General features: G+C 44.4%; 1 protein-coding gene across 1 annotated transcript in view; it reads left to right on the plus strand.

Moving 5' to 3' along the window:
* LOC144499289 (uncharacterized) overlaps positions 1 to 24206 on the plus strand; it is a 324178-nt gene that overhangs the window by 118131 nt on the left and 181841 nt on the right. The window contains exon 6 of the mRNA XM_078221404.1: positions 23788 to 23905. Coding sequence (XP_078077530.1) covers positions 23788 to 23905 — 118 coding nt within the window. The remainder of the gene's footprint in view (positions 1 to 23787; positions 23906 to 24206) is intronic.

Consider the following 24206-nt stretch of genomic DNA (forward strand, 5'->3'; position numbering starts at 1 on the left):
GACCATCTGAGTGGTCATTTTAATACAATTTAAATATAATTAGCGGGCCCAGGATTGAAATCTTTAGGCCCACGAGTATTTTCACCCCCCACCCCTCCCACCAGAGTGATTCACTCCAGTGGGGATTACACGAGCTCCGCACTAACGGGGAATTAGTGACCCGACCCCGCTGAAGTGAAAGGGGAGCAATCTGGGGTCCCCCAAAGGGTCGGGTGGCGGGATGGTGCCGCCCTGGGCATTGGCACTTTGGCAGTACCAGCCTGGGCCCCCTGGCACTGCCCAAGGGGCAAAGTACCAATGCCCAGAGGACACCTTGGTACCTCCCATCAGGCATGGGGCAGGGCCTATGACGGTGGGGTCGAGGGGGCAGGGCCTATGATGGTGGGGTCTAGGGGGCAGGGCCTGATGGGGGCAGGGACCGGTGGGGCAAATGATGGGGGTGGAGCTTCCCATTGCCACTTTGTAGATTGGATCGGTGGGAGAAGGAGGGAGGCCAGCAATTGGGGCGAGCTGGCAGGCGGGGGGGGGGGAGGGGGGGAGGGGACGGGTCGGGACTTTAGGGGTGGGGAATGGGGGGGATTGGAGATTGGGGCAGGCCAGGAGGGAGTGGGTGTTCGGGGCTGGCCCGGAAAGGATCGCGGGGCCAGCAACTTGGGAGTGAGGGGGGGTGGAGGTTCAGCGATGAGGGGTTGCGGGGCCAGCGATTGGGAGGCCGGCAGTGCGGAGCCACTGCACATGCGCCGATCTCAATGCTGACAGGTCGTCAAATACCCGCTCAGCGCTATGCTGCCAGCCTCTCCAGTAGGAATAGGCCCCACACACTGATTTTTTAAATGATATTCATGCTGGTGTCTCTGCAGTGCAGAGAGTGGGAGATTCATTTCGGGAAACGTGCTAAGTAAACAAATGGGATTTACTCCAGTTTTCCCACGAATTTGACACTTCGAATTATTTTGGGGGAGAATTCCAGCCAAGATCTCATTCTGAAACGATGAATCAGTAAAACATGATTCTCGCCTTTGCTGTCTGGATGCAGCTACTGAACTTATTCTGACACTGTTTTCATGTCCTGGCACCTATGGTATCTCTGTCCAGATGTGCTACACCCGTCCATGATTTGAGACATGTTAAAATAATCATTTGGACTTGACGGACCTGTGGCTTTCAGAGGGGAATGCTCACTTTAAATAGGCAGCGTGTCCACCATCCTAAATCCCACCTTTCAAAGTGATGAGCTGTCAATCAATGCTGCAAATGTATGGATATCTCAACTACAAACATTTCCCGGATTCCCACTGTCTCGGAAAAGCAGCCAGCATAATCAAGGACCCCACGCACCCCGGACATTTTCTCTTCCACTTTCTTCTGTCAGGAAAAAGATACAAAGTCTGAGATCGCGTACAATGGTGGCGCAGTGGTTAGCACTGCTGCCTCACAGTGCCAGGCGCCTGGGTTCGATTCCCGGCTTGGGTCACTGCCTGTGTGGAGTTTGCACATTCTTCCCGTGTCTGCGTGGGTTTCCTCCGGGTGCTCCGGTTTCCTCCCACGGCCGAAAGATGTGCAGGTTCGGTGGATTGGCCATGCTAAATTGCCCCTTGTCAGGGGGACTAGCTAGGGTGAATGCATGGGGTTATGGGGATAGGGCCTGCGTGGGATTGTGGTTGGTGCAAACTTGATGGGCCGAATGGCCTCCTTCTGCACTGTAGGATTCTATGAAAAGTTTCTATAACTGACTCAAGAACTTCTTCCCTGCTGCCATCAGATTTCTGAATGGACTCTACCTTATATTAAGCTGATCTTTCTCCACATCCTGGCTGTGACTGTAACACTATATTCTGCATCCTCTCCTTTCCTTCTCCCTTATGTACTCTATGAACAGTATGCTTTGTGCAGCACGCAAGAAATGATACTTTTCACTGTATACTAATGCATGTGACAATAATAAATCAAATGAAAAATAAAATGACAGTCAATGATCAAAAAGATTTGGACTTCCCGCTATGGGGAGGGGATAGGGTGGATGCAAGTGGGGAGGTAGGGAATCTCAATCACTTTGCAAGGCACATGAGTTCACTTGGCTTATTAGTAGTCTAGAAGTTGGCTAATAAATTCTGAATATGTTTGGATGCAATGATGAAAGGAACTGGGCATTTTTATGTTAAGTTGAGCAGAATAATGTTCCTCATCTGTGTTTTACCCTTTGTGATCTTGCTAAATGTTTTTTTTTTAGACAGATTCCAAGACTCATTTTGAGATGCACATTAAGGCACCAATTCCATTTAGAAAATTATAGCTTATCAACATGTCGGAAGGGCAAAAGTGTCCCACTTTCGCTTTAGCGTCATTGTTATCAGCATCACTCAGAATGTGGAACTTCACTCCAATGAATGAAACTGGTGATTCACAAAGATAAATAATCATTATATGAGCCAGGGCAGACAATGCCCTTTTGCAGAGTTCCTGACACCAATATGTTGAATATATAGACATGGAATATTAACAAGGACAAGCAGTTATGATAAATAAGAACACCTACCAGTCACCTAGATACAATGGGGAGGGAGAGTGGGACGGAGTAATGCGGGCCAAGAGTTAAAGCACTAGCCATTCCTTTACATGAGGTAGGTTTAATTCCGGTCCAGACTGATGTAAAGTCTAGATAGCTTGATAGGGATAGTGGATTTGGATTACACGCGTAACTCTCAACTATCATTGATGCATTATTGGTTTAGCAGATGTGAGGAGTATTAGCTAATGATCTATAACTGAAGTAAGTGATTCACTAAATCTGTAATCTCTTATTCTCATTGCAAGCATGCTGTTAGAGATGGGTTAATAACCTTAGCACTTGAATACTGACAGGATTTATTGTCAATTGAGCTTTCTGTATGATACAGTAATTACATTTCAGGACAGGGCTTTGCTTGGATTTCATCCAATCCTCACATCTTTGAATTCAAGCTGAGCTTCCACTGATTAGATGGGACCCTTGTATGGCCATAAGACCATAAGATATCGCAGCATTAGTAGACCATTTGGCTCATTGAGTCTGCTCTGTCATCCAATGAGATCATGACTGATTTGATATGATAATCCTCAACTCCACTTCCCCGCCTTACCCCCATAACCCTTGATTCCCTTACCAATTAAACATCTGTCGATCTCAGCCTTGAACATATTGAACAATCCAGTCTCTACAGCCCTCTGCAGTAAAGAATTCCAGATTCAGTACCCTCTGAGAGAAGAAATTCCTCCTCATCTCTTTCCTCAATGAGAAACCCCTTACTCGAAGGTTGTGCCCTCTGGTCCTGGACTCTCCCACAAGCGGGAAACAACCACTTGGCATCTACTCTGTAAAGACAATGAGAATGCTATATCTCTCAATAAGGTTGCCTCTCATTCTTTTAAATTCCAATGGGTACAGGCTCAACCTCTACTCATAAGAAAATCCCTCCATACCCAGGATCAACCTAGTGAACTTTCTCTGAACTACCTCCAATGTCAGTATATCTTTCCTTTGGAAAGGGGAGCAAAACGGTTCACACTATTCCAGGTGTGAACATAAGAGCAGGAGTAGGCCATTTGGCCCCTCGAGGCTGCTCCGCCATTCAATAAGATCATGGCTGATCTTTTCGTGGACTCAGCGCCACTTAGCCGCCCACTCACCATAACCCTTAATTCTTTTACTGTTCAAAAATCTAACTACCTTTGCCTTAAAAACATTCAATGAGGTAGCCTCAACTGCTTCACTAGGCAGGGAATTCCACAGATTCACAACTCTTTGGGTGAAAAAGTTCCTCTTCAACTCAGTCCTAAATCTGCTCCCCCTTATTTTGAGGCCACGCCCCCTAGTTCTGGTTTCACCCACCAGTGGAAACAACCTCCCTGCTTCTATCTTACCTATTCCCTTCATAATTTTATATGTTTCTATAAGATCCCCAGTGCCTTGAATAATTTTAGCAAGATTTCTCAATTTTTATACTCCATTTCCTTAAGAGAAAGGTCAACATTCCATTTGCTTTCCCTATTACCTGTTGAACTTGCACGCTAGCTTTTTGTGATTTATGCATGAGGACCCCAAATCCCTTTGTGAGGCTACTTTCTGCAGTCTTTCTCCATTTAAATAATATTCAGCTTGTTTATTCTTCCTACCGAAGTGCATAGTTTCAAATTCCCTACATTACCTCACCTCACATCTGTGGTGGGTAAATTGTTGGAAGGTATTTTGAGAGACAGGATCTACAGGCATTTAGAGATGCAAGTACTGATTAGGAACAGTCAGCATGGCTTTGTGAGTGGAAAATCATGTCTCACAAATTTGATTGAGTTTTTTGAAGGAGCAACCAAGAAGGTAGATGAGGGCAGTGCAGTTGATGTTGTCTACATGGACTTTAGCAAGGCCTTTGACAAGGTACCACATGGTAGGTTGTTGCATAAGGTTAAATCTCACGGGATCCAGGGTGAGGTGTCTAAATGGATACAAAATTGGTTTCTTGACAGAAGCCAGAGGGTGGTTGTAGAGGGTTGTTTTTCAAACTGGAGGCCTGTGACCAGCGGTGTGCCTCAGGGATCAGTGCTGGGCCCACTGTTATTTGTCATTTATATTAATGATTTGGATGAGACTATAGTTAGTATACATGGTTAGTAAGTTTGCAGATGACACCAAGATTGGTGGCATAGTGGACAGTGAAGAAAGTTATCTCCAATTGCAACAGGATCTTGATCATTTGGGCCAGTGGGCTGACGAATGGTAGATGGAGTTTAATTTAGACAAATGCGAGGTGATGCATTTTGGTAGATTGAACCAGGGCAGGACTTACTCAGTTAATGGTAGGGCGTTGGGGAGAGTTACAGAACAAAGAGACCTAGGGGTACAGGTTCATAGCTCCTTGAAAGTGGAGTCACAGGTGGACAGAGTGGTGAAGAAGGCATTCGGCATGCTTGGTTTCATCGGTCAGAACATTGAATACAGGAGTTGGGACGTCTTGTTGAAGTTGTACAAGACATTGGTAAGGCCACACTTGGAATACTGTGTGCAATTCTTGTCACCCTATTATAGAAAGGATATTATTAAACTAGAAAGGGTGCAGAAAAGATTTACTAAGACGCTACCGGGATTTGATGGTTTGAGTTATAAGGAGAGGCTGGATAGACTGGGACTTTTTTCTCTGGAGCGTAGGAGGCTTATGGGTGATCTTATAGAGGTCTTTAAAATAATGAAGGGCATAGACAAGGTAGATAGTCAATATCTTTTCCCAGAGGTAGGGGAGTCTAAAACTAGAGGGCATAGGTTTAAGGTGAGAGGGGAGAGATACAAAAGTGTCCAGAGGGGCAATTTTTTTAACACAGAGGGTGGTGAGTGTCTGGAACAAGCTGCCAGAGGTAGTAGTAGAGGCGGGTACAATTTTATCTTTTAAAAAGCATTTAGATAGTTACATGGGTATGATGGGTAGATGATTTGTATCATCCTCACTACTTGCCTTCCCACCTATTTTTGTGTAATCTGCATACTTGGCAATAGCACATTCGCTTCCCTCGTCCACGCCATGAATATAAACTGAATATATACTGAAAATAATTGTGGCCCCAGGACTGATCCCTGTGGCAGTCCACTATTGCAGGTTGCCATCCTGAAAATGCCCCTCTTTTGATACTGGTAGGAAGTTTCAAGTTAGGTTCCGACCCATGTCCTTCTGTGGTATCTATCAATTGATTCAGACTTAAATGTAGGGGGCATGATTAAGAAGTCTCTGGATAATACAAAAATTGACTGTATGGTTGATAGTGATAAAAAAAAACCTCTCGATTACAAGTAAATGTCAGCGGGCTGGTGAAGTGGGCAATAAAGTGGCAAACTAAATTCAATCCCGAGAGATTTGATTTGATTTATTATTGTCACATGTATTAGTATACAGTGAAAAGTATTGTTTCTTGTGCTCTATACAGACAAAACATACTGTACATAGAGAAAGGAGAGGGTGCAGAATATAGTGTTACAGTCATAGTTAGGATGGGGAAAAAGATCAACTTGATATAAGGTAGGTCCATGCAAAGATCTGATGGCAACAGGGAAGAAGCTGTTCTTGTGTCAATTGGTACATGACTTCAGACTTTTGTAACTTTTTGGAAGAAGTTGGAAGAGAGAATGTCCGGGATCCGTGGAGTCCTTGACTATGCTTTCTGCTCTATTATATCGACAGAGTCAATGATTGGAAATGTAAGGAAATGCATTTGGGGAGGGGTGACAAGGCAAGGGAATGCATAATAAATGGTGGAATATGGGGAAGTGTTGAGGGACCAGAGGGTCTTTCAAGTGTATGTTCACAGATCACTCAAGGTGGCTATAATAAATTTATTAATGTTATATTTTCTTTATTAACTGAAGCGTAGAATATAGGAGTGGTGGTAGGGTGGGGGTGTGTTAGAACTGTATCAAGGATGAGTTAGGCTACAGGTGGGGCACTGTGCATATTTATGATCACCGCAATACAGGAAGGATATGACCACACTCGAGAAGTTACAGGAGATTCACAAGCAATTTGGCATGTCCGCTATAACTCACTAACTTTTCCAGGTGCACCATAGAAAGCATTCTTTCTGGGGTGTATCACAGCTTGGTATGGCTCCTGTTCTGCCCAAGAACGCAAGAAACTACAAAGTGTCGTGAATGAAGCCCAGTCCATCAGCCAGCCTCCCACCCATTGACACTGTCTACGCTTCGTGCTGCCTTGGAAAAGCAGCCAGCATAATCAAAGTCCCCACGCACCCTGGGTATTCTCTCTTCCACCGGGAAAACGATACAAAAGTCTGAGGTCACGTACCAACCGACTCAAGAACAGCTTCTTCCCTGCTGCTGCCTGACTTTTGAATGGACTTACCTTGCATTAAGTTGATTTTTCTCTTCACCCGAGCTATGACTGTAACATTCTGCCCTATCTCCTTTCCTCCTTTATGACCGTATAGCATGCAAGAAATAATGCTTTTCACTGTATACTAATATATGTGACAATAATAAATCAAATCAAATTAAATCAGAATGTTACCAGGAATGGAGAATTTTAACAAGGAGGAAAAATTGGTTTTGTTTCCTTTGGAAAGAAGGAGGTAGAGGGGACATTTGAGTGAGGTGTACAGTGAGTGGTCTAGATAAGGATCTATTTTCCTTTTCAGATTACGAGGCATAGATTTAAAGAGGGTGTTGACGGTCTGGAATGCACTGCCTGGGAGGGTGGTGGAGGCGGGATGCCTCACATCCTTTTAAAAAGTACCTGGATGAGCACTTGGCACATCATAACATTCAGGGCTATGGGCCAAGTGGTGACAAATAGGATTAGGTGGGAGTTCAGGTGTTTCTAATATGTTGGTGCAGACTCGATGGGCCAAAGGGCCTCTTCTGCACTGTATAATTTTATGATTCTATGATTCTAATTGGCAGGAGGATTAGAGGAGAGTTGGGCAGAAACATTTGCACCCAGATGATGATGGGGATCTGGAACTCAATGACTGAAAGGATGGTGGAGGCAGGAATCTTCTCACATTTAAAAAATTCTTAGATATTCAGGGCAATGGCCAAAGAGCTGGAAAGTGGGATTTGATGGCTCTTTCTTGGCTGATGTGTCATAAATTTTCTATTTTTCAGTATAGACTAAGGTGATGTTCACTCCAGTATTCCTGGGAGCCATGCTTAGACAGGCTGTGCATCATAAAGAAAGCAACAAATCAATCATGTTATCTCTGCAATCCAAGCAATAGCCCATCTCCACATTAGACAGTGCACCGTCAGTAGTGGTAATAAACAGAACCATCCTGAACTTTTATGTAATGCTCTTTCCAGTCCATCAGTAGGATTCACTAGCATAGCTAATCAGCTGTGTACAGATATATAAAGCACTTCACAGATATATTACTGTCGGTGCAAAGTCATTTTACCCACTTCCTCATGGATAACTGTTGGCAGCATAACAGAGCATTGCAATTTTACAGAGTGCCGCTATTGCCCATGGTCCAATACCCTTGATCAATGCCATCATCTATGACATTGGGAATGAATTCAATTCTCACAATATGTGGCTTCTAGCAGTTTTCATGGCAGCTCACACAATGAGTTCATTATAACACAATCCAGCAGGCCAGGCCAACCCCCTATCTCCTGTTTCTCACTACTGTTTTCTCTTTTGTAACAATCTCCATAGAAACAAACAATTTTAAAAATAAATTTGAACTTCCAGTTAATAGCTGAAAGGATAACAGAGCATGATTTCACATTTTAGGATGTTTACTTTTACAAGCAAACTACACGCAGCATTGACTAATCATTATTTTGTGGACAACTTTATATTTTAATTTACAAAACAGAACTTTCCTCTTTGACTTTTAGCACAATTAAGAAACCCGATTCACAGGTATATTTTACAGTTTATACTCTACCTTGGCCGGGATTTTCCTGGATATCAGCAAAGGCTGATGTTGGCCAGGAAAAGCGGTGTTGAAACCACACACGGAAATGGTTAGAACTTCTGCCTCATAGCGCCTCATAGTGTTCAATTCCCGCCTTGGATGAATGTCTGCGTGAAGTTTGCACGTTCTCCCCATGTCTGTGTGATTTGATTAGATTTGATTTATTATTGTCACATGTATTAACATACAGTGAAAAGTATTGTTTCTTGCGCACTCTACAGACAAAGCATACCATTCATAGATAAGGAAAGGAGAGAGTGCAGAATGTAATGTTACGGTCATAGCTAGGATGTAGAAAAAGATCAACTTAATGTGAGGTAGAGCCATTGAAAAGTCTGATGGCAACAGGGAAGAAACTATTCTTGAGTTGGTTGCTACATGTCCTCAGACTTTTGTATCTTTTTCCCAATGGAAGAAAGTGGAAGAGAGTATGTCCGGGGTGCGTGAGGTCCTTAATATTGCTGGCTGCTTTTCTGAGGCAGTAGGATGTGTAGGCAGTGTCTATGGGTGGAAGGCTGGTTTGAGTGATAGACTGGGCTTCGTTCATGACCCTTTCTAATTTCTTGCAGTCTTGGGTGGAGCAGGAGCCATACCAAGCGGCACGGTAGCGCAGTGGTTAGCACTGCTGCTTCACAGCTCCAGGGTCCCGGGTTCGATTCCCGGCTCGGGTCACTGTCTGTGTGGAGTTTGCACATTCTCCTCGTGTCTGCGTGGGTTTTCTCCGGGTGCTCCGGTTTCCTCCCACAGTCCAAAGATGTGCGGGTTAGATTGATTGGCCAGGTTAAAAATTGCCCCTGAGATGCATAGGTTAGAGGGATTAGCGGGTAAATATGTGGGGGTAGGGCCTGGGTGGGATTGTGGTCGGTGCAGACTCGATGGGCCGAATGGTCTCCTTCTGCACTGTAGGGTTTCTATGATTTCTTCTATGATAAGCTATGATACATGCTCCTGTGTGCTCCAGTTTCCTCCCACACTCCAAAGATGTGCAGGTTAGGTGGATTAGCCATGATTAATGCATAGGGTTATCATGATAGGGTGGGTGAGTGAGCCTCATTAGAGTACTTTCTCGAAGGCTCAGTGCAGACCCGATGGGCTGAATGGCATCCTCCTGCGCTGTAGGTGTTCTATGCATTTTCAACTTCCATTGCTGGATTCACCCGAGGTGAAAGGGAACAAAAATCATGATCCTTAAATTTTCATTTAATGTTCCTGTACCCTCCCCTAAAGAGATTCTTAGTGTCCAAGGGTTTACCGCTGTCCTTTCCTTTCCCAACACGTGTAATGCTACCTTTCCTTGTGAGTTTTCAGTAATATTTTAGAAATCCTTCCCCTCCCAAAGTCCATCTCCACGGCAGCATGAATCACATGGGCTTTGTATCCATGTAGAAATGCTGATTAGCTATTCGTTTGACACCACACTATTTATACAGCTTGCAGCATAACTGTTTAGCATCCATCGTTCTCAACCCCTTCTTCCAATTTTGAAGACAGTCTAACCACCATAAACGCAGATGCTTCGGTCATTGTCCCCAAGTGTAAACCTTGTTTTCTTTCCAGCTGGAGCCTCCCTGTAGCCTTTACCTGGACTGTTTGTCCGGCAGACTTTAGAGCATGTCACATGACCCACCTTCATTTTGTCCTAAATTAGAGACACAGTTTCAAAAAAATAACATGGATTGTGGATTGAGAACAGTAGTTTGAGGGTAAATCCACAACTGACATGTGAGTCTTTTAAAGACCAGTTGATTAGAATGCAGGACAGGCATGTTCCTGTTAAAATGAAGGAAGGAATGACAAGATTTAGGATCCCTGGATGACCGGGGAAATGTAAAGTTTAAGTTTATTACTGTCACAAATGGTTACTGTGAAAATCCCCTAGTCGCCACACTCCAGTTCAAGTACACTGAGGGGGAATTTAGCATGGTCAGCACATCTTTCGGACTGTGGGAATAAACCAGAACACCTGGAAGAAACCACGCAGACACAGAGAGAATGTGCAAACTCCGCACAGACAGTGACCCAAGCCGGGAACCGAACCCGGGTCCCTGGTGCTGTGGGGCAGCAGTGCTAACCACTGTGCCACCATGCCGTCCTTGTCAACTTAGTAAAACAAAAGGCAGCGCACACAAGGTCTAGGCAACTAAGAACAGACAAAGCCCTTGAAGAACACGGAGAAAATAGGAAGGAGCTCAAATGGGGAGTTAGGAGGGCTAAAAGGAGGCCATGAAATGTCCTTGGCCAGCAGGATTAAGGAAAACCCCAAGGCATTTTATACTTGTATTAGGAGCAAGAGGATAGCTAGGGAAGGAATGGGCCCACTTGAGAAAAAAGCAGGGAGGTTATGCATGGAGCCAGGAGAATAGGTGTGATCCTTAATGAGTACTTTGCATCGGTATTCACCAAAAAGAGGGACTTGAGGGATGGCGAGGTGAGGAAAGAACAGATTTGATAGGCTAAATGGCCTACTTTCTTATGGGCACAGAGCTAGGCTCAATGAACTTTCTGTCCACCTTTTGCTTGACTCTTTACTCCTCTTTGTAGTCTTTTAATATTGAGGCTAAAGGTTACACGTTTGCATTAAAACAGTGGCTACACTTCAGTCACATCTAATTGGCCGTCAAGCACTTTGGCACATTGCTGAGGTTGTGCGGGACTAAGAAAATGCAAATCTGTCTTGCCTTTTTAAACCAACCGCAGCAGAAATTTGCCACCTCAGCTCAACAGCCTGTTCCTTAAATCTTTCTCGATCCATGCCACAATCTCACACCAGGCTGCGCACTCAAACAGCTAAGTGACTGACACACCAGAAGTGCTGAAAATAATCACAATGTGCAACTATGAGGAGGAAAAATGATGCCGAGTGAATCTTTAAATTTTCCATCGCTTTCTGGAGGCCTCATCTTTTCTAGTCACAGAATATCACAGAATCCTACAGTGCAGAAGGAGGCCATTCGGCCCATCGAGTCTGCACCGACCTATATCCCACCCAGGCCCTACCCCCATACCCAATGCAATAACCCTAGCTAGTCCCCCCGACACGAAAGGGCAATTTAGCATGGCCAATCAACCTAACCAGCCTCCCATCCATTGACTCTGTCTACACTTCCCACTGCCTCGGTAAAGCAGCCAGCATAATTAAGGACCCCACACCCCGAACATTCTCTCTTCTACCTTCTTCCTTTGAGAAAAAGATACAAAAGTCTGAGTTCACGTACCGACTGACTCAAGAACAGCTTCTTCCCTGCTGCCATCAGACTTTTGAATGGACTTAGCTTGCATTAAGTTGATCTTTCTCTACACCCTAGCTATGACTGTAACACTACATTCTGCACTCTCTCGTTTCCTTCTCTATGAATGGTAAGTTTTGTCTGTATAGCGCGCAAGAAACAATACTTTTCATTGTATGTTAATACACGTGACAATAATAAATCAAATCAAATCTTTGGACTGTGGGAGGAAACTGGAGCACTTGGAGGAAACCCAGGCAGACACAGGGAGAATGGGCAAACTCCACACAGACAGTGGCCCAAGCAGGGAATCAAACCTGGGTCCCTGATGCTGTGACGCAGCAGTGCTAACCACTGTGCCACCGTGCCACCCTAGTCAAGAAGAATCCTCAGAATTCAGAGACTGGCTTGGGGAAGAAAAGTCATAAACTTTAGGAAAATGATTGAGCATCCTTGTTGGTTGTTAGGTGCATACTCGGTGAATGTTAGGCAAGTTATTATTTTTTCTGCCCTGTTAACACCATAGTGTTAAATTTCAGTTTTTGAAGAGAGATTACTGCATAGATGCTCCAGATAATAATACAACGCTGTGGCACATTGGTTAGCGCTACTGTCTCACAGCGCGAGGGACCCAGGTTCGATTCCCGGCTTGGGTCACTGTCTGTGTGGAGTCTGCACGTTCTCCCCGTGTCTGCGTGGGTGGGTTTCCACTGGGTACCCCGGTTTCCTCCTACAGTCTGAAAGACTTGCTGGTTAGGTGCCAGAGTGTGGCAACTAGGGGATTTTCACACTAACTTCATTGCAGTGTTAATGTCAGCCTACTTGCGACATTAATAAATAAACTTTAATACAGGGAGCTGAGTCAAGTTTCTTTGGGCTGTATTGATTTGATTCCATTTGACCTTTGTCTGTGAAAGGAACTTACATTTTAAGGATTGATTAAAGCACCGGATTGAACTTATTACATCAGCTATAAATAGGAATTTGTCCTCTCTTTCCTTCAGTGAAATGGGATGAAGTTTAATATCACCCAGACCCAGTCTGAGAGACAAACAACAGGGGTTAAAATATTATTAATTCCATTGACCTCTCCATGGTGGTTCACTGTCAGATCTAAGAGATTCCAAGTTGATGGGTATGGTATATCCCTATTGACTGTTGAGTAATGAAAATGTAGATCCTAATTGCAAAATATCCTGAATGTTGTAAAGTATGACACTAAATTGACTTTTACTTTGTAAAACAGGCGCAGGAACTCGGCAATTACAAGATTCATGTAGCAAATGACCTCCATAAATTGACGAGATGCCAAACGCGACTGCGTTTCACCCACATTTATATTAATCCACTGCGGAAATGATTTGAATGTTGCAATCAGAATGACACTTTTCTGCACTAAAACTGGTCACATTAATTTCTCTGTAATAAAATATTGAAATCAGTAGATTTTTCATGGCGAATGAGCCAAGTTACAATTACTGTCACATCTCTTGTTACCTCTTAAAAGTCAAGCTGGAGTGTCAATTTCATGTTTTCCTTCAGCAATTATTGTGCAGCGTGCCAAATCAGGATTCGGAAACAAATGAATTACTTCCCTGGCAATTCATGTCTGTTCATTAAAGTTTAATTTAGTTCCATCTTTCACAAGTCATTTTAATACCGAATGAAGAAGAAAGCAAGAGTAGTCTTCAATCACATTTCCACGAAGCAGTAGGCTACAGGAGTGATTTCTCTTTTACATTGGCTGTACAACAGTTGCATATTACATGATGAGGTCAAGTAAAGTGTGTTCCAATACAATGTAGAATGTGCCCTTACTACTCAATGAATCATAGAATTGCGGCGGCACAGTGGTGAGCACTGCTACCTCACAGCGCCAGGGACCTGGGTTCGATTCCGGCTTGGGTCACTGTCTGTGCGGAGTCTGCACGTTCTTCCCGTGTGGGTTTCCTCCGGGTTCTCCGGTTTCTTCCCAAATGTGTGCTGGTTAGGGTGCATGGCCATGCTAAATTGCCCCTCTGTGTATCTGAGTAGGAGTGTGGCCACTAGAGGCTTTTCACAGTAGCTTCATTGCAGTGTTAATATAGGCCTACTTGTGATACTAATAAGTAATCTTAAACTTGTGTATAACAGAAGGAGGCCATTTGGCCTTTCGTGTCTACACTGGTCTTCTGAACAAGCTCTCAGTTAGCCCCTGTGGTGAACCATAGATGGTTACCACTATGGGTACTTGTACATATGTTACTCTTGTTACTGTTGGGGTTAGTGTTTGGGTGTTCCACCTGTTATTATTGTTTATGTGGTACACTCCGTTCGGCTCCGCCTTCTTACAGGAGTATAAAGGTCACTGCTACTTCCTAGGAGCCCTTAGTCTGGGATAATATTGTTAAGTAGTGTGCTCCTATCTTGTTGTGAATAAAAGCCTTTATTCCCGGGTACATCCTAGCCTCCCGTGTGAATCAATCGCGCATCAGTCCCACTCACCTGTCCTTTTCTCATGGCCCTGCAAAATTTCCCTCTTCAAGAATTTATCCAGTTTTCCTTTTAAAAGTCACTGTTGAATCTGTTTCCTCCTCCCTTTCAGACAGTGCCTTCAAGATCATAACAACAAGATGGGTAAAAGGAATTCTCCTCACTTCCCTTTAATTCTTTTGGTCTTTGTCTTAAATCTGTGTCCCTCTAGATACCAACCCTCAAGCAATTGGAATAAGTTTTTCTATATCTATCCTATCAAAACCCTTCATGATTTTAACATTTCCATTAAATCTTTCCTTATGCTGGCTATGCTAACAATGCCCTTTCCTCGGGTAGAAAAGTCAAGCACTAGGGGACATAGGTTTAAGGTGCATGGGGAAAAGTTTAGAGGAGATGTGTGAGGCAAGTTTTTTACACAGAGGGTGGCGAATGTCTGGAACGCGCTGCCCGGGGAGGTGGTGGGAGCAGGTACGATAGTGGCATTTAAGGGGTAACTAGATGAATACATGAATAGGATGGGAATAGAAGGATACGGACTCCGTAAGTGCATATGGCTTTAGTTTAAGCATGCATCATGTTCAGCACAGGCTTGGAGGGCCGAAGGGCCTGTTCCTGTGATGTACCTTTCTTTGTTCTTTGTTCTTTCTTTGTTAACCTTCTCTGCTCTGAGGAGAGTACGTCTATTATTTTTTAATATACAAATAATGGGCAGGACTGGAAATTCAAGCCGAGGTCAGCAGCCCTTTGAATGGCCTGTCAAATTGTTCATCCCATCCATGATGTTTCCTGTAGCAGGCCGGACTGGAAAATTTGGGTTTCGCAGTCAGCAGCGTAACAAGGGTACTCACTACTGACTCTGAAGAAAGCTGCCCACAAAGTGACCCCTGTGCCATGGTTTCCCCTTTCCTGGTGCCAATTTAAACCAGTTAATAAGACCATAAGCCCATTAAATATAGGAGCAGAATTAGGCCATTCGGCCCATCGAGGCTGCTCCACCATTTAATCATGGCTAATAGGGTGGATAGTGAGAGCCTTTTTCCTCGGATGGTGTTGGCTAACACGAGGGGACATAACTTTAAATTGAGGGGTGAGAGATATAGGACAGATGTTAGAGGTAGGTTCTTTACTCAGAGAGTAGTAAGGGCGTGGAATGCCCTGCCTGCAGCAGTAGTGGACTCGTCAACATTAAGAGCATTCAAATGGTTATTGGATAAACATATGGATGATATTGGAATAGTGTAGGTTAGATGGGCTTTAGATTGGTTTCACTGGTTGGCGCAACATCGAGGGCCGAAGGGTCTGTACTGCGCTGTAATGTTCTATGATATGTTTCTCAGCCCCATTCTCCCGCCATTTCCCCGTAACCTTTGATCCCTTTACCAATCAAGAACCTACCTGTCTCTCTCTTAAGTATACTCAATGACTTGGCCTCCACAGCCTTCTGGGGCAATGAATTCCATAGATTCACCACCCTCTGGCTGAAGAAATTCCACCTCATCTCGGTTCTAAAGCATTGTCCCTTTACTCTGAGGCTATGTTCTCAGATCCTAGTCTCTCCTGCTAATGGAAACATTTTCTCCACATCCGCTTCATCCAGGCCTTTCAGTATTTCGTAAGTTTCAATGAGATTCACCGCTCATCCTTCTAAACGCCATCGAGTACAGACCCAGAGTCCTCAAACTCTCCTAAAACACACAATATTCTGGCAATGGGGTCTGAAACAGACAGATGTTTTTTGTTTTCTTTTTTCACAACAGCTTGATTCTCTGATACCTCTGGTTTGCAATTGGTCGTGGCTAAGGTCTCGGTCCCTAGACTGCTCCTCTCCACTTTGCGTAATAAAATATCGGTTTCACACAGCTACGAAGCTAATCTGCATCTCACAAGTCCTCAAGTGTAGCTAAAACCCTATCAGTTTTTTTTTACCCGATACTTTATTTTTCATTTCATTTCCAACTTCCAAATAGTAAGAAGTCTCACAACACCGGGTTAAAATCCAACAAGTTTGTTTGGAATCACGAGCTTTCAGAGCGCTGCTCCTTCATCAGGTGAGTCACCTGATGAAGGAGCAGCGCTCCGAAAGCTCGTGATTCCAAATAAACCTGTTGGACTTTAACCTGGTGTTGTGAGACTTCTTATTGTGCCCACCCCAGTCCATTGCCGGCATCTCCACATCACAACTTCCAAATAGTAGTAGTTATAAAGTTAGCGCAACATTATAAGCCCAGATATAACTCATTCAACAATGCATCACTTTTATAAGGGTTCTTACAATGACACAAACCATGGAAGAGTGAAATTCAATTGATTTCCCACTAATTGAAGTCTTGGGGAGTGTCTCAATCCTCAGGAGGAGTGTCAAGTCACTGACAGTAACCTCTGGATTTCCCTGTCATTCTGCGCACGAGCGCACTCCAGAAGTAGCTGTCAGCGTCAGTGGAGTAATGATCGTGAGCACTGGTGGTTCCACCATCAATGTCATTGCAAAGTCCAGGCTATAATCTTTGAAAGAAAACTGCAGTCTAATATTATCAGCGAATTTATGCAGTCATTCCGTACTTTTACTTTGCCTTCTTAACGTAGGTTCATGTTTTGACAAAGGGCGATGGCTCTTTGGAGTTAAGTTATGGGGGGGATACATTGCCTCTATGATTGGGAATGTGCTTTGCGATACTGGTTATTAGATTTACGGTCTTGTGATCTTCATTTCAATGACATGAGCCGAACAGTATGGGTAATTGTTCTGTAAGTTCATGTGTTAATAAAATCAGCATCTGCTTCATTAATTAGAATGGTTTTACTGCCAGGAATGCAGGATAGGGTGGATCAAAGTGTGAATAAGACAACACTTAGAAGACTAAAATTACCTTGAGCAGTTATCTATCGCCCTTTTTCATTTACATAGTGGACTCTTAAGTGGATGGAGTAGATCAGTGGTACACAAGGTCGAGAAAAAAATGTACAGATGTGTTTCAGGGTGACGGTATGTTTTATAATGCAGTGTGTATGAAGATCCCATTTGATTTGAATTATTATTGTCACATGTATTGGGATACAATGAAAGTTATTGTTTCTTGCATGCTATACAGACAAAGCATACCATTCATAGAGTACATGGGGAGAAAGAAAGGAGAGGGTGCAGAATGTAATGTTACAGGTAGGGTGAAGAGAAAGATCAGCTTAATGTATGACAGGACTATTCATTACATAGCAGGTAAAAATGCCAAGGGTTAAACTAGTTCTGTCCAGGTTGCCATAGCAAGCTGGTCAAAGGAAATTAGAAGACCATAAGACATAAGAGTAGAATTAGGCCACTCAGCCCATCAAGGCTGCTCCGCCATTCAATCATGGCTGATATTTGTCTCAACCTCATTCTCCTGCCTTTTCCCCATAACCCCAATCCCCTTATTAATCAGGAAGGCAGATGCTTGTCAGAAACTATTCTTACCAGGATGTTGCCTGGTATGGAGGGGCTTAGTTATGAGGAGAGATTGGGTAAACTGGGATTGTTCTCCCTGGAAAGACGGAGGATGAGGGGAGACTTAATAGAGGTGTATAAAATTATGAAAGGCATAGATAGGGTGAACGGTGGGAAGCTTTTCCCCAGGTCGGTGGTGATGTTCATGAGAGGTCATAGGTTCAAGGTGAAGGGGGGGAGGTTTAACACCGATATCAGAAGGACATATTTTACACAGAGGGTGGTGGGGGCCTGGAATGCGCTGCCAGGCAAGGTGGTGGAGGCGGACACACTGGGAACGTTTAAGACTTATCTAGATAGCCACATGAACGGAGTGGGAATGGAGGGATACAAAAGAATGGTCTAGTTTGGACCAGGGAGCGGCGTGGGCTTGGAGGGCCGAAGGGCCTGTTCCTGTGCTGTATTGTTCTTTGTTCTTTGACGGACCTAATTGCTGGAAATTTACCATCAATTCTCCGTTGGCCTCGGGCGGGATTTTACGAGCCTTGCCTGAGCAAGGTCGTAAAATCCCGGCCAATGACTGCAAATGTTCCAGAAAGTCTGGGTTCAAGTGGTTGAATTTGTCTTAATTGCAACTAAGGGCCTCTTGTCAGCTTTACCGAAATAAGCAAAAGGTTTGAACTCAATATGACACCTAACTTTAAGCAAAAATCATCACATCTTTGAATCAGACTAAGGTTTGCTAATGCCTTAGTTTATAAACCATATATGAGGGACAGAACACCAATATTTTAAGACATTATGTTAGGAAATTACTGCTAATGTGTTTAAATTTAAGTTTATTTCTTAGTGTCACATGAAAGCAAATAGTGGGGGTAAATGGGTGATTTTCTGGTTGGCGATCAGTGACTAGTGGTGTGCCTCAGGGATCAGTGTTGGGACTGCAATTGTTTACGATTTACATAGATGATTTGGAGTTGGGGACCAAGTGTAGTGTGTCAAAATTTGCAGATGACACTAAGATGGGTGGCAGAGCAAAGTGAGCAGAGGACGCTGAAAATCTGCAAAGGGATATAGATAGTCTAAGTGAGTGGGCGAGGATCTGGCAGATGGAGTACAATATTAATAAATGTGAGGTCATCCATTTTGGTAGGAATAACAGCAAAATGGGCTATTATTTAAATGGTAAAAAATTGCAGCATGCTGCTGTGCAGAGGGACCTGGGTGTCCGTGTGCAAGAATCTCAAGGAGTTGGTTTGCAGGTGCAGCAGGTAATTAAGAAGGCAAATGGAATTTTGTCCTTCATTGCTAGAGGGATGGAGTTTAAAAACAGCGGGATTATGTTGCAGCTGTATAAGGTGCTGGTGAGGCCACACCTAGAGTACTGTGTACAGTTTTGGTCTCCTTACTTGAGAAAGGATATACTGGCACTGGAGGGGGTGCAGAGGAGATTCACTAGGTTGATTCTGGAATTGAGAAGGTTGACTTATGAGGAGAGACTGAGTAGACTAGGGCTATACTCATTGGAATTCAGAAGAATGAGGGGAGATAATATAAGATTATGAAGGGGATAGATAAGGTAGAAGCAGGGAAGTTGTTTTCCACTGGCTGGTGAAACTAGAACTAGGGGGCATAGCCTCAAAATAAGGGGAAGCAGATTTAGGATGGAGTTGAGGAGGAACCTCTTCACACAAAGGTTTGTGAAAATGTGGAATTCCCTTCCCAGTGAAGCAGTCGAGGCTATCTCATTGAATGTTTTTAAGACAGGAATAGGTAAATTTTTGACCAGTAAAAGAATTAAGGATTATGGTGAGCGGGCGGGTAAGTGGAGCTGAGTCCACAAAAAGATCAGCCATGATCTTATTGAATGGCAGAGCAGGCTCGAGGGGCCAGATGGCCTACTCCTGCTCCTAGTTCTTATGTAGGCTTACATTAACACTGCAATGAAGTTACTGTGAACGTTCCCTAGTTGCTACACTCCGGTGCTGTTCGGGTACACTGAGGGAGAATTTAGCCTGGCCAATTCACCTGACTAGCAAGTCTTTCGGAACAATGGAGGAAACCGGAGCACCCGGAGGAAACCCATACAGACACAGGGAGAACATGCAAACTCCACACAGACAGTGATCCAAGCCGGGAATCGAATCCGGATCCCTGGCGCTGTGAGGCAACAGTGCTAGTCACTGTGCCACCATGCCACCCTATTACCTTCTGTTTTAGCTTCCTTTGGAATAGGGTAACATGTTAATATGATTATGATAGGATAGATTATGATAGGTTGATAAGAGGATGGCACAGTGGTTACCACAGCGCGAGGGACCCGGGTTCAATTCCCAGCTTGGGTCGCCGTCTGTATGGAGTTTGCACGTTCTCCCTGTGTCTGTGTGGGTTTCCTCCGGGTGCTCTGGCTTCCTCCCACAGTCCAAAAATATGCAGGTGAGGTGGATTGGGCCACGGCAAATGTGTGGGGTTACAGGGATAGGACCAGGGGAGGACCTGGGTAAGATGCTCTGTCAGGGAGTTGGTGTAGTCTTGATGGGCTGAATGGCCTCTTCTGCACTGCAGGGATTCTATGATTCTATGGCTGTGAGATTCTCCTTTGTTAAATGCTCTGTCAGTACGAGATCTCAGATGCAGGCAGCAGACTCGTCTTCATTAAAGGGTCCTGGTCACTGGACCAAGGTAAGAGGGTTATAATACCCTATCAAAACCGAACCTTCACCCTGTGCCCTACTGTGGCCTGTGTGAAGAGAGGTTGGAAAAATAGAAAGAGTTCGCAACCTCCTCTAACATATCTTCAACGAGTCGACATTTGTCTTCCCGGCTCCAAGGGGAAAGGAGGTCAACCTGTCTTTTTCAATGTATGTTTTTCAGGCACAAAGCCTGAAAATGTAACAGGAAACACATTTATTCCTCCGGAGAACGCCGCCTCACTGAATAGGTTTTCCCTGATATTCCGAGCCGTGTCAGTAGGGCTTGTTACTGCTGTTAATCACACTGAGGAAAAACCTTTCAGAGCAGATCAAGTGAAAGTAAAGATGGCTGTACCCAGGGAAATCCACCACTTTTACACAGAAGGTAACAGCTCTGAGATAGAGGTTACTTGTTGAGGGCCCAGTGTATCACTGTGATATGCAATGCGTCTTTACACCTTGCCACGAAAATCTCTTTCAACAAATGAAATGACTTGTACCATTTGTTTCTTTTACACACTTTCTCTTGATTCCTGATAATATAAAGATAACCATAACTTCCGAGCTGCAGTGTAGTGAGGAGGTACCCCAGAAACATGCTGGGGAACCATCGCCACCCAACTAACCCAGACGTTTCCACATAAGGTTTGCATGGCAATTGCCCAAAAGCCTTTGGGATGGCATGGTGGTTAGCACTGCTGCCTCACAGCGCCAGGGACCCGGGTTCAATTCCAGCCTCGGGTCACTGTGTGGAGTTTGCACATTCTCCCCGTGTCTGCGTGGGTTTCCCCTGGGTGCTCCCATTTCCTCCCACAGTCCAAAGTCACTGTGCAGGTTAGGTTCATTGGCCATGCTAAATTGACCTTGGTGTCAGGGGGATTAGCAGGTAAGTATGTCGGGTTACAGAAATAGGGCCTGGGTGGGATTGTGGTCGGTGAAGACTTGATGGGCTGAATGGCCTCCTTCTGCACTGCAGGGATTCTATGATTCTAAGTGCTAACTTCGCTTGGGCAATTGCCTGTATTGGGAACCATTCAAAAATGTGATTTAAATCACAAACATCAGATGGATCTGACTGCGTTACAGCAATAGTTATCCAAAAGAGGTGAGAAGAGTTAAACCACTTTGAGCTTCAGGGTAGCTATTGTACAGACCCACACCAACCACTTCGGGAGTCCCCTGACTCCTTGGCTCCCCTCCCCAGAGTGAGTATCATCGAGAACAGTGTTGCTGGGAGCAATGCACTCACCTGGGGGCTGGGACCATTATGGGACTCCCCCTTGGAGAAGGTCATGGGAGAGGAGGGGAAGGGAGAGGGGGGGGTAAGGGCAAAGGGGGTGGCTCTTAGTATCCAGGTCCTCCAATACCTGACTGCAAAGAATTCCCCTGGCGGACTACCAAACCCACGTTATACAATGTGGGTGGCCTTCTGAGGACATGAGAAAGCCACACGCCCACCATTTAATCCCTCAGCTGTCACTGACTTGAGGTTAGCTCTGGGATAATAGGTGTCAGGCAACTCATTAATCGCATCAAAAGATGCGTTGTAGAATAAAATTTACAATCAAGTGTAACAGCAAACCCAGGTAATGCATCACATGTACTTCTGTGAGTGAGTAAAAGTCTCTTTTCTAAGTTCTGTAACTTTGTAAGACAGTGGATGATAAATCATAATGAATTTGGTGGTATGTTTTCAAGTAAAAAGATTATTGCAGGTAGTTACAAAGAAAAGACTTGCATTTCAATTGCCACTTTCATATCCATAGGATATCCTGAAGAGCTTTATAACCAATGAAGTAATTTTGACATGTAGTCATTGTTGTAATAAGGGCAATGTACAACCAATTTATACACAGCAAACTCCCACAAACAGTAACTTAATAATTGATGATCAGATAACTTGTTTTAGTTGAGGGATAAATAATAGCCAGGCAACCAGGAGAAGTCCTATGCCCCTTCTTTAAGATATTACGATGGGATCGTCGAGGTCCACTTCAGCAGCCAGCAGCTCTTCGGTCCCAGTAGCACCATTGGAAGTGGTGGCCAATCTTCTTCAGATTGCAACCAGACAGGAGTAGCAGTGATGCACCGGGCCCTGGAGCGGGCGCATAAAGTCAGAGTCGCCAATGCCAATCAGGCAGGTACTAGTGATGCGGGGGTTGGCGGGGGAGTGGTGGCTACTGAGAACAAAATATAAGTTTCCATGGGGACCGCCTCAGGATACCCAATTAGGAAGTCCCTGTCTCCCTTGACTTTCAAGGAGAATTCTGTTAAAGTACCAGTGGTGGCAGGAGGAGACCCTTAGGTGGTAATTAACTGATCACTTAAGGGCCGCAATTGGCCTCTGAGTGGGAAAATTGTCTGCCATCTTCCCTGCCACTGATAAAATGCCAGCGATGGTGGCAAGGCAGTAAACACAACCCCTCGCCTTTCAACCTTATTCTCAACACCTGCTCCACCTCCGGCATGCTCCCTGAAGGCCCTGTGAAATTTAGGCCAACATCTCAGTTCTGCACCAAGTGACAACGTGGAACTTGTGCTCAAGTGGGAGCAGGCCTTGAACTCTCAATCCTGAAGTAGGAGTGTTTCTAGCTGGTCCACAGCTCAGTATGATCCAATTTTGTAAACCTATTCATCAGCATATTGACATTCTAAGATTTGCAATAAAATTTGAAAGAGGAAAAAATAAATAAATGTGCATAATTAACTCAGAGTGTAAGTTTTAGGTTGTGCTAATATCCTTGATGTTAATGTCTTCAGTCACTGAAGGTAAGCATGCAGGTACAGCAGGTGGTAAAGAAGACAATGGCATGTTGGCCTTCATTGCGAGAGGTTTTGAGTACAGAAGCAGGGATGTGTTGTTGCAATTATACAGGGCCTTGGTGAGGCCTCACCTAGAGTGTTGTGTGCAGTTTTGGTCTCCTTTTCTGAGGAAGGATGTTCTTGCTCTCAAGGGAATGCAGCGAAGGTTTACCAGGCTGATTCCCGGGATGGCGGGACTGATGTCTGAGGAGAGATTGACTAGGTTAGGATTGTTTTTGTGGGAGTTCAAATGAATAAGGGGGGGATCTCATAGAGACTTATAACATTCCAACAGGACTAGACAGGGTAGATGCAGGGAGGATATTCTCGATGGTGGGGGAGTCCAGAACAAGGGGTCACAGTCTGAGGATTCGGGGTCGACCATTTAGGGTGGAGGTGAGGAGACATTCCTTTACCTAAAGAATGGTGAGATTGTGGAATTTGTTACCACAGGAAGTAATTGATGCCAAAACATTGAATGTATTCAAGAGGCGGCTGGATACAGCACTTGGGGCGAATGGGATCAAAGGTTATGGGGAGAAAGCAGGATTAGGCTATTGAGTTGGATGATCAGCCACGATCGTGATGAATGGTGGAGCAGGCTCGAAGGGCCGAATGGCCTCCTCCTGCTCCTATCTCCTATGTTTCTATGATTCTATGTTTCTATATCAGTCAGTTACTCATCATTAGTTTCTTCAATTTTTTTCTTTTTCAGACGTAGTTATGAAGAACTGGAAAGAAAGTTGAAACTGATTTCCACAGAGAAAAGTAGCCTCCTACAGCAGCTCTCCAAGTCAGCAACAGAGCTGCAAGGAATGAAAGGAAATCTTCAGGTTAGACAACTGCCCTCAAACACTCTCCCAAGTTACAACATTCTCCAAGTAACAACATTTTAAGTCTGTAAGCCTGGGGCTCCTGGCTTGGAAATATGCTGGCACACCGCATAAATAACAATGAACAGCGAGCGACCTGGGTAAAATTAACATTACTGTGGAGAAAGCAATAATGAATAGAATTATCCATACCATCATTCTGTGTCAGTAATATTCAGTCCATTTGTAGACTAGAATTTGAGGCAATAGTGTTTAATGATTGAACGAAATACAGAGGATGGTGGTAGAGGGTTGTTTTTCA

This window comes from Mustelus asterias, chromosome 9 (genome assembly GCF_964213995.1).
Source record: "Mustelus asterias chromosome 9, sMusAst1.hap1.1, whole genome shotgun sequence".
In the NCBI taxonomy this organism is placed as follows: domain Eukaryota; kingdom Metazoa; phylum Chordata; class Chondrichthyes; order Carcharhiniformes; family Triakidae; genus Mustelus; species Mustelus asterias.